At 31.8% G+C, this 11,429-nt stretch overlaps 1 protein-coding gene across 3 annotated transcripts in view; it reads left to right on the top strand.

Annotated features, from left to right (window-relative positions):
* MEMO1 (mediator of cell motility 1) overlaps positions 1–7,251 on the top strand; it is a 130,745-nt gene extending 123,494 nt beyond the window's left edge. The window contains exons 9-10 of one of the 3 annotated variants that reach the window (XM_049870408.1): positions 4,653–4,757; positions 6,449–7,249. In XM_049870408.1, coding sequence (XP_049726365.1) covers positions 4,653–4,757; positions 6,449–6,580 — 237 coding nt within the window. In that variant the 3' untranslated portion in view covers positions 6,581–7,249. Of the gene's footprint in view, positions 1–4,652; positions 4,758–6,448 lie in introns of all 3 variants that reach the window. The other 2 variants (XM_049870411.1, XM_049870410.1) reach the window with 2 other exon arrangements.
* The last annotated feature ends 4,178 nt before the right edge of the window (positions 7,252–11,429 follow it).

Genomic DNA, 11,429 nt, shown 5'->3' on the forward strand with positions numbered 1-11,429 from the left:
TATAAGTCAATTCTAGGAGTTAGAATAATCAGGTCAAAATATGTTATATATGTACTCATGCATACATGCGTGTATACGTATGACTATGCACACAGGCAGACTCATATAATGTGTTGTCTTGATTTAAATAAACAGATGGTAAATATCCTTTTGCATATTCCTTTTCCAAGATCATTTTATAAGATTTTATTCGTTTGAGAACCTATATTTTCATTTCTATATGCAACCTTTTCAGAGCAAGTATAGTTGATTGGTTTTTTGTATAACTTACAAAAATGTTGGCAATACTGAATTAAAATGTACATTTTCAAAGTTTTATAGCATAAAAAGAAATTATTTTTAAGTATAAAATTTTGGATTTAACCTTTCAAAATTAGTGTGTTTATTATGTTTTGATGCTTTTTTGTTATTAAAAAAAAAAACTTAAGTAAAATTGTTCCTAAGTTCCAAAAGCAAAAGAAAAATAGCTGTTTCTATTGCAAAATGTTTGATTTCCTGACATTTGAATGTCTTGGAAATAATAAAAACATATAAAGAAAGAAAAATAAATTAGAATTTTCAAATAGTGTAGTTGGGAAAAAATAAGTGACTGTAGGTAATAGGAGATGTAGCTTCTGAAAGTCTTTTTGTGATAATATCAACTATGGAGCATATATATATACTTTTTAATTAGTACTTTGCAGTTTCAGTAATTACAATGACCAAAACAGAAAGCATTTTAAGACATTGATTTTGTGAACTTTAGGTTACTTACATGAAATATTAGCCATGCTTATGTTTTATAAATATTACATAGTCAGATGTTATCATTTTTTCTGCTGCAGACCAGTGTTTAATTATGGATTTGGCGGAGAGAATCTGAAAATGTCGCTGTAGTTCATTCTTTATAACTTCTTTTCCCTCCAAATTTATCAGTAGCGACTAACTTCATTTAATTTGAATTTCATCTACTTTTCTTTCTTCCGTTGTACTCTTTTGAAAATGAAAATTGTTCATATTTTCCTACTCATATTTCTTTCTCTCAAACTTTGGCTCATAGCTTCTTTAATAGTCTTTGGTAGGTTTTATGTCATTATCTGTATGATAGCCATTTGTTAGTACATTGCTCCTTAGCGCTGCTATTTTTAGGATTTTTTTTAGTAAAATTTCTTTCACTATAGGATTTAATCTTAGAATCTCTTAAAGAAAACAGAATATTTTCTTTTCTCACCCGTTCCCATAAATGTTTACCCACCCCTTTGATATAAATGTCTATCCTTTAAAAAGTGAGACCAGAGTTCTAATGATTTTATAATATTTAGTTTATTAATTGTGTGGTAATGATTAAAACACATGATTCTAGTTCTTATTTTTTAAAGGTCTCTACAAACTTTTTTTTGCTACTCTTTCGTGTTTGTTACTTTAGGGAAAGTTTTATTTCTGGGTAATATTTTAAATAACTTATGTAGATGAGCTTCATTTTTAAAGGGAAAATATTTGCTCATGTTTGTTGTCTTAAATCAGCTCTGATTATGCGGCTCTGTCAGTTAAAACTGCCTGTTCAGTTTAGGATCGCCACTTGGGATTTTGACATTACAAGCTTTTACTTATTACTGGGAGAACCAGCACACTAATAGATTTTCCCCCCCAGTAGTAGGAGGTGTTAGCTCTCAATTTTAGAATTACTTGCTGAAGCTGCTAAGTTCCTCAGAAACACAGATTGTGATTAATTGGCTTTTGGTACTTTAATGTCTGCTTAATATCTTAGAGATGAATGGGTATTAACGCATTTCACTGTTTCATAGTAGATTAAGTTCACACGAACAATCAAATTTTTGATACAGTAGGCCCTAGGCAAGCTTTCCATTGCCTGGATTTTCGACTCACTGATATATCTTCAGTATTTTAAGGAATAGAAAAGTTAATTAGGCATATTTGGGGAGACTCTTTTGGATCTTTTTGGAGTTTATTGAACTCGCATTTCCATCATCTTGGAATTTTGGTATAATAATTTCAGTATAAAAATATCAATATATATTAAAGCATATTTGCCAGTATTCAGTATTAGCAAATGGATATTCTGTTATATAATTTTATCATTATTGCTTCTGTTTGCATACTCCATGAATTTTTTGATGGAAACGTTTACCTGTCCATTTGGAGGGGTTTACCTAGTTAAAAAAAAAAAAAAAAGCCTTAACGTTTTCCTCTTTGTCATTAATAAAAAAGGCACACCTTGATCACACTTGTCAGAGAATTGAGTATAGTGGAAGTGATTCTTGCCCTGGGTAAATAAGAAACTTTAGGGAATCAAAGTTCATAACTAATTAAACTTTGTTAAATTTGTTTATATCTTACGTGACCAATTTCATGTTTCAGATTAATGTGAACAAATTCTCAACATACCAGACCCTAGTAAATTAAAATAAAAACAAATGAAAATTTTAATAAAGTAATCCCTTAACATCCATCATCAAATTTTTAATTTTCTCTGTTGTAATTTAACCCATGTGTTTTCATTTTGAACTCTTGTTTAGTAGTGTCTTCTCTACATTTATAAGTATATATCTTTGCATATAAAAGTTCCTTGGCCAGTTACTTTGAATTCTTTAATTTGTCTTTTTACAAATATGATCATTTGTTTTCTCCTCTTTGGCTTTTTCATCATGTGTTGATATATAGATGTGGTAAGTTTGTTCCGAATGTTCTTCGTGATTTTAACGTTAAGCAGTACATTGGAACCTCTATGTCACGTAGTTTATTAATGAGTTAGAATTCTTTTTAAGGTAAAGTCCTCCACTTCAGTCAGGAGCATTAGAAGTTCTCTTACAGTATTTAATTGTGTTATGCAAGGATGTTAAAAGAATCATTAGAATGACTCTTGTTATACTATAATGAAGAGAGGAGTCCCTGGGTGGTGTAAGTGGTTAACAAGCTCGACTGCTAACTGGAAGTTTGGAGGTTCAAGCCTACCCAGAGGTGCTTTGGAAGAAAGACCTGGCAATCTACTTCTGAAAAATCAGCCATTGAAAGCCCTAGGGAGCACAATTCTACTGTGACACCACACAGGGGGTCACCATGAGTTGGAATTGACTCTACTACAGCCGGTACTAAGTGGGAAAATTTAGAAATTTAGGGACAAGTGTTTTTTTTTTTTTTTTACTTTTTTATGAATTTCTTTACATCAAAATTATGATATTAATTGTTTATCTTAGGTTTGGCTCTTAAGTTAGCAGGGGAAAAACAACTTAGTGTTAAAAATTGTGGATAAATCTGACAGTGGTTAATTTATGTGCAAGCAATTAAGATATATATTCAGTGAGAAAATGTGATAATGTTTATGAAGGACTTGAATATTCTAAGGAAAGGTTCTTTATAAAATCAAATTCTGATGCTGTCAGTGCAAAATTTGCATGCCATCTACTGATTATTATCATGTTTTAGATCACTTTTTTATTATGGATGTTCATCTGATTACCATAGGTGTGTATTTTGTTAGAACACATGGAATATAATAATAAAGCTATACAAAATAAACCAATGAAGTCTGTATTTAAACCACCATTTACATTTCTCACAGAGGATATTAATCTGCTTTATTGAACACATGGGTGAAGTGTTTTAGCTGAGTAACAAAATAAGGTAATTGCTGAATGAATTAGACTCAGTGATTTAGTGGCTGATTCAGATGATTAAAGTTGCTATATATTAGTGAATTATGAATACATTATTTGACATATATTTGACAGTGTAGAATTTGGAGTGTCCAGATCATAGTGGTCATTTTAACAATAATTAAATAAATTTGATTCTGCATTAAAATCTTGAAAATAAGTTATTCTTGTTTAAAGTGTAAAAGTGGTCATTTTAACAATAAGTAAATTTGATTCTGCATTAAAATCTTGAAAATAAGTTACTCTCGTTTAAAGTATAAAAGTGGTCATTTTAACAATAACTAAATCTGATTCTGGATTAAAATGTTGAAAATAAATTATTCTTGTTTAAAGTATAAAGAGATGGGAAAAACTCATTTTTAAACTTGTTATAAAAGACCCATGTTTCTTAAGCTTTTATCAGTCTTTCATGGGATTTAGATTAATTAAAAATATGTTAACTATCTTCTTAGTTTTTGGTATTATACTTAGATAATTGCTGATAATTTGAAATGTGTTATACTCTGTTAATATATAAGTATATGTTAGTGAAGCAGTTAAATTACAATAAAATTTTGATTATTCATGCTAGTGGCAGGGAGAAATACAAAGACAAAAACAGCAATAAATAAATTTCATTTAGATTTCATATGAATATTATGGCAGATATACTTTTATAAATATTATTTAAGGAAACTAAAACAGTGGAAAGTGTAATTGTAAGCTAAATGACAGCTGGTGAATATGGTGTAGAAACATATCAGGAAGTCAGAGAAAAATAAGCTGGGGATTCAAAGTTTTTTTGGTCAATGAAGCATATATATTATTGAGAGTTGAAATAGTTAAGATTACATTTGATGAGTGAGTTTGATATTTCACAAGGTTTATTTAATGTGTTTACTTCTCCTTAATTGAAAAATTATGATGCTTACCTCTGACATTTTTAAAATATAATTAGTAAGTAATACATTATATTCTTTTTCCTTTTCTTTCATGTTCTTTCTCATTTTTTTTTTTTAGGGCATGAGTATTATAGAACAATTAGACCCTGTATCTTTTAGCAATTACTTGAAGAAATACCATAATACAATATGTGGAAGACATCCTATCGGGGTGTTATTAAATGTGAGTATCTTTATGACGGCTTGACTTTTAACATTTGATCTTGTGATGTTTCAAAATATCTTAAACGTTACCATCTGTGATACCTTGTTATCCCTGGTTTTATGTACATATAGTCAGTTTTCTTTCTCAAGTACCTTTAAGTTAATGTGGATTTCCATTGTTTTAGATACTTGAATAAAGTTATTTATTATTGGAATACAATTCAATATGTTCTGTTAAATACAGAAAGTTATTTAGAATAGAGACCCCATATTTTCTCTTAACTTTCAGCCAATTCTAATGTGCCGTTTTACAAATGGAGCCCTAGTGGCATAGTGGTTAAGAGCTTGGCTGCTAACCAAAGGTCAACAGTTTGCATTCACCAGCTCTTGCTTGGAAACCCTATAGGGCAGCTCTGCTCTGTCCTATAGGGTTGCTGTGAGTCGGAATCGACTCGAGGGCAGTGGATTTGGTTTTACAAATATCAATCAGATTGATCTTTCAAGACATATGGTCTTATTAATTTTTCGGTTTTATTTAGTGTTCTAGGCTGTAAAATAAATAAATAAATGGACACATTTAACCCTTGAACTTTAGAAGTTCGTAATAAAGCAAGACAGATGGCATATACAGTCAGCCCTTTATATCCGTGGGTTCTGCATCCACGCATTCAATCAGCCGCAGCTCAAAAATATTCAGGGAAAAAAAAAGTTTCAAAAGGCAAAATTTGAATTTGCTGTGCACCAAACACTATGCTGAATCCATGCAAATGAAATGATGTATAGGTGTACCCCACTGTAGCCTCCCACCATTTCACAGATCCTTAGCCTCTCTCCAGCACTTGTTGTTTGAGCTGGGTTTTTGAAAGGAATATAGTATTATTTTTTCCCTCTAATAAATAAAGCAATATGAAATTTCTGAAAGAAAAATGTGAAACTATTTAAGAAAGAAGAGAATGGATATACTCAAGAATGAGAGGAAAAAGTAGCAATAGGCTCATTGGTAGGAGGGACAGAGCAATAATGGTGAAGGCCATGTAGTCCATAATAGTCTAGGGCAGAGCCTTCAAGCCTCGTGTTATTTTAATGTGATTTGAAGGATAGTATGTTGTGTGTTTTTAGGAAGGCTTTTGTGTTAAGCAATACTGATTGATTGGAAGAAAAGCCAGTCAATGGCTTGAACTGATCTCTGAAATTTAAACTATAATAAATCGTACTAATTTCCTAAAATCTGAATAAAATTAAATAAAATTTTTATAAAATAAATGATGAGCCAGTCCACAATTGAAAGAACAACTCGAGTATACCCCTTAGACCTAGGACTTAATTTATATACACTTCAAATTTAGTTAAAATCATACAAAGAAAAGACTCCCAGGTATCAAGCCAGAAGCGGTGAAGATTTGGCTTAGAAGATCTTTTTGGTTTGTTTTTTAAAGTGGCCTTATTAAATACAGGGAGAGGTAGGGTGAAAGATGACTGATATTTATCAAGAAATTAGATATGGGGAATTTCTTTGAAAGAAATGAGGAATTTTCTCTTTTTTCTATTTAATATGAGACTACAACAACAGAACTTCAGGAAACAAATGTGTGAAAAGTATTAAGAGATCTAGGCTTCATCAGTGAAGTGGACAAAATTAGACCACTAACACATTTAGAGGGCTCATTTTTATGTATGGTGTATGTCATAACCAAAATTTTCTTTTTCTAGGCTATCACAGAGCTCCAAAAGAATGGAATGAATATGAGCTTTTCCTTTTTGAATTATGCCCAGTCAAGCCAGTGTAGAAGCTGGCAAGACAGTTCAGTGAGTTATGCAGCTGGAGCACTCACGGTCCACTGAAGCTCTGAATCCTCAGGGATGCCACCTGCACATACTCATACTTTGTCTGGGGTCCCAGCCTAGCCCTTTCAAAGATACTGTTTCTGGTTTGGGGTAATTCTGAAACCTCAAACTAATAGAACTTCTCTTCTTTTCTAGTAGGTGTAGTCCTTCCTTAATTTCAACTCATTAAAAGATGCTTTGTTGTTTAGGGCAGTGGAAAGAAGGCTGGCATCAAAATATTTTGGTCAAAAAAGATGGTAATGTAAAGGCCCAATTGTGGCAGACAGTTTTTTGAAAGCAACTTGTAAAGCATTTACCATATCCTAAATTTGCACTCTTTGCAGACTTGTGCACATATATTCAGCTTTCAGAATAGTTTTGCAAATTGTATACAAACAAACAAAAAAAGGGGTGGAAGCTTTTTAATAAAGAAATTGCATTTATAAATGATCTGTATTAGAATATAATAAACCTCCAGTTATAGTCAATTACTACCCATGTACAACAGATACCTTCTATTTTAGTTGCTAATAAAGGGCTACACAACTCAAAATAGTCTGATTTAAACTTATTGCTCTGTGGTATATATTAAAATTGTTTTTTTTTTGTTAATCCCATCTCAGAATTTTTATGTTAAAAATGGTAACCCTCAGCTCTTAAACGTAAAAATTTTTTGGGGTGTATTTTATATCTTACATGTTTAGTGATTTTTTTAATCACAAAAACTAGTATCATAATTTGAAAGTTAACATTTAAAAATGACCTGGTTTGTCTTTTTATGTGTGATATCCCTTTGTGTCAGATACTATATTGTAATGGAATATAAATTCAGGAGTGGAGATTGTAAAAGAACATAGATGTAGTTCTTCACTTTTAAAGATTACGCTTGGTAGGCAGTAGTCTGTAAATGAGAAGACACTGGAGAGTGTCCTTATTAGACTTTTTCAAATCATTGCAGACCATACACTGCTGTGGTTTCTAGCACTTTTTGCAATTTGACTCTTTTACTTGAATATTTACCAAGAAATCATTAACAAAAACAAAACCACTGTGTTTTCTTATATTCTCAAAAAAAAAAAAAAAAAATTTTTTTTTTTCCCCAAAGATTTTTGGTGCGGCTCTTCCAACTAAAATAATGGTATAGTGTTGTATTACTTTCTTTCTTTAGCATAGACCAATTCTATTCACTTAGGCAAAAACCTTTAATTCATTTTGTTAATTATTTGACCATCTTGCATGTACTAGATTATAACTATTTTAACCTAACACTGGATATCTCCATTACATGGGAGAGTATTTATATCTTCAGTGATATGCCAGAATAGCACAACTTTTAGATGCCTTGCACCAATTTTATTTAAAGATTTGCCTTTTTTATTTATCAGATATCAATTTTTTATACTCAAGAATTGAGGTAAAATAAAATCGCCTTTCTGATTCAAAATTACCCATCTGCATGTTTGGAAATTATACTCTTACATATTAGTGATTTATTTCCCATAATTTACAAATACTTTTGAGTACTATAGAATTTATTGTTTGCCTTATAGACTATACAAGTTTCAAAACTGACTACAACAGAATGAATTTTTAACGTTTTGAGTATAAAATTAATACATGATTATTATAAAATATTTGAAAAATACTAAAAATTATAAAGAACTGCAGTCTCACTAACCAGATAATAGTGTTAATATTTTGCTGTCTTTCAGTCTTTGTCTATGTTATATATATGTGTGAATGTGTGTATATGTGTTTGTGCGTAGTAACAAAATTGAGATTATATTGTTGTGTTCCTTTTTATATTTTCACGTATCATTAGCACTTCGTCATTGAAAATGTGAGCTTTTTCAGTGATTGGCTAATATTCCATTGTATTAATAGATGGTAATTTAACCGGCTGTCTCTTTGAATATTAGGTTGCTTCTAATCTTTCACAATTATCAATAATAGTAGGATGGACATACTTGAATGTAAAATTTGAACTCTATGTTAGACTAGTTATTTAGGATATATTCATGGAAATGGGATTATTGGTTTAGACAGTGACAACTTCATAGGCTCTTTGAAATACTGCCAGATTATCCTTCAGAAGGTTTTTACCAAATTGGCAGTGCTTGAGTACCCATCATACTGCACCTTTACCAGTATTATTTTTTTCTGATCTTTGACGATTTGTTAAGCAGTTTAATTGGTTGTTTCTTTGATCGTTCTAATAGGAATTGTTGTACAATGACTCTTTTTCTGGTTTTGTAAATCTACAATTCATTAAAAAAAAAAGACAAGAGGGTGCCTAGGTTGGTTGGATTGTAGCCCTGGAGTATGTTTACTGCACTTTTAAAACTGTAGAATATTTCAACGTCACCCCACCCTCTCCAAGTGTATGAGCCTGTCATTCATAACTGATCATGAAATACAAAGTTCTGAACAGATTAGTTGAGTGTTGAATTCTAGTTCTGTCTTTTCCACTGATGAGGTGTCTGACCTTAGATATTTCATGTCTTACGGAAACTTTTTCATCCGTACGATGTAGAGGTGATCTCTTAAGCATCTTCCAGTTTGAAAGTACTTCAATGTTATAATTTTACTCTTTAAAGATTCTAGTGTCACTTCCTGATGTTAAAAACCCACATGCTTGAATTAGATGGAGCTGTTTCCTTTTGATTTCAACTCTACATACATAAAAATGAAAATGTTGTTATTAACACAAAAGAGGAATTAATTTGCATTATTTGATACAGTTAACATTACTAAATTGCTGAACTTAAACTTTCCTTTAAGTGCCTTTAAAAGTGTTTCGTATTTGGAATTGAAAATATAAGGAAAATTATTATGTAGTTCTATAGAATTACTTCTTTATTATATACTTTCGAGTTATTGGCAAAACCTTTTTTTTTTTTTACCTTAAATTGCACAGAGCAGCGTATTCATGATTTTTCACGCTACACTCAGTGAGTCCTTAAAAACCCACTGCGTTGAGTCGATTCCGACTCATAGTGACCCTATAGGAGAGAATAGAACTGCCCAATAGAGTTTCCAAGGAGCGCCTGGCAGATTCAAACTGCCGACCAAGACCTCTTGGTTAGCAGCCGTAGCACTTAACCACTATGCGACCAGGGTTTCCAAGTGAGTCCTTAAGAAGTGTATATTTAAGATTAGCACATTGAGCAGGTAAGTAAATGCTTGTCTTTTGTGGGCAACAAATTTTCATATAAAAGTAGGATAAAAGACTTTTTTATATATATTTTACTGTTTTTATGTCCAGCATAGATAGTCAGTGTCCTGCGCTAGTTAATGGTTATTGTGAGGGATTTCAGAATTTGCTTTGATAGCAAATAGTTCATTCCCCTAAATTAAAAAACCCAGAAACCCAGTGCCGTCAAGTCGATTCCTAAATTAGGGGTTGGCAAATGTTTTCTGTAAAAGACCAAATAGTAAATCTTTTAGGCTTTGAAGGCTGTACGGTTTCTGTAACAACTATTAGACTTTGTCTTTGTATCACAAAAGCAGCCATAGACAGTATGTACCCAAATGATAGTGTACCTGTGTTACAATAAAACTATTTACACAAATAGGCAATGAATTGGATTTGACCTGCAGGCTGTAGTTTACTGACCTTTGCCCTAAATAATTAACTTGTAATTCTAATTATTGACTGGTAATTTACACTACAACAATAAGTAGTTGTATATTTCTGTTATTCCAGCTCTCTCTTAATTTGATGTAGTCTGGTTGGCTGGGTTTGGGTGTTATTTTGGGTCATACAGGTAAGTGGGAAGTGGGTATTGGAAACTAGGAACTGTTGATAAAACCAAAAAAACCTGTTGCTGTTGAGTTGATTCCAACTCATAGCAACACTATAGGACAGAGTAAAACTGCCCCATGGGCTTCCCAAGGAGCGCCTGGTGGATTCGAACTGCGGACGTTTTGGTTAGCAGCAGAGCTCTTAACCACTGTACCACCAGGGTTCCAGGAACTGTTGATAGCTAGTGTTAAAATACAAGGCCTTTTATGCCTGGAGACTGTTGCTTTGCTACCAAAAGTTAACGAAAAGAATGATCAGTGGAGGTTTTGATCCATTGTTATAAGTTATTCTAAGTGCCTTGCTACCTAGTTGATAGTAGAGGATGTATTAGGTGAACTTTTTGCAAGTTTACCTGACTATCTAGGACACTAGACTGATTTTTTTTTTTTTTTTTGGTAAAATATGAGGCTTTTGGTAAAATAACTACCATCTTTCTTTACCATCCATTTAAAAATTACTCCCCATATTTAGGAAAGACATAAACTCAGAATAAAAGAGGTATTTAACTTAAATAATTTTAATTCGTTTAAAAAATTACTGTTCTTTTCTCATTTATTCTGGATCTGTGAAAACTTCATCAAGGAATAGTATCAGTCTCATAGACTGGCATTTGGGAAGTGGTGTGATACAGTTGCTGAAAGAACTAATGCAGTTATAAAATTATACTATTGATTAGGAGATGTAATAAACCATATACACTTGGCTATGAACACTATAGTTTTTGTATTACTGTGTTAAAATGTAAGTACCACATATTAAGAGGGACACTATGAAGTATAGTGTTCATAGGGAGGCAACTAGAATGATGAAAGGCCTGGATTAGATCCTGTGGAGAATGGAAGTAGTTGAAGAAATTGGGGCTATTTATTTTGAAGAAGAGACATTTTAAGGAGAGAGTTTTCTTCAAATATTTGAGTGTAAGAAAGAATAAATAGAATTGTTCTGTTATTCTAAGTAGAAAAACTTGGAGTAAGGAATGAAAGTTTCTAATTCCACACTTACTGTTCTATGTGAGAATTTCTAATAGTGAAAATTGGCTCTGCCTCTTGAAATCATTGGAAG

This window comes from Elephas maximus, chromosome 26 (assembly GCF_024166365.1).
Source record: "Elephas maximus indicus isolate mEleMax1 chromosome 26, mEleMax1 primary haplotype, whole genome shotgun sequence".
Lineage (NCBI taxonomy): Eukaryota > Metazoa > Chordata > Mammalia > Proboscidea > Elephantidae > Elephas > Elephas maximus.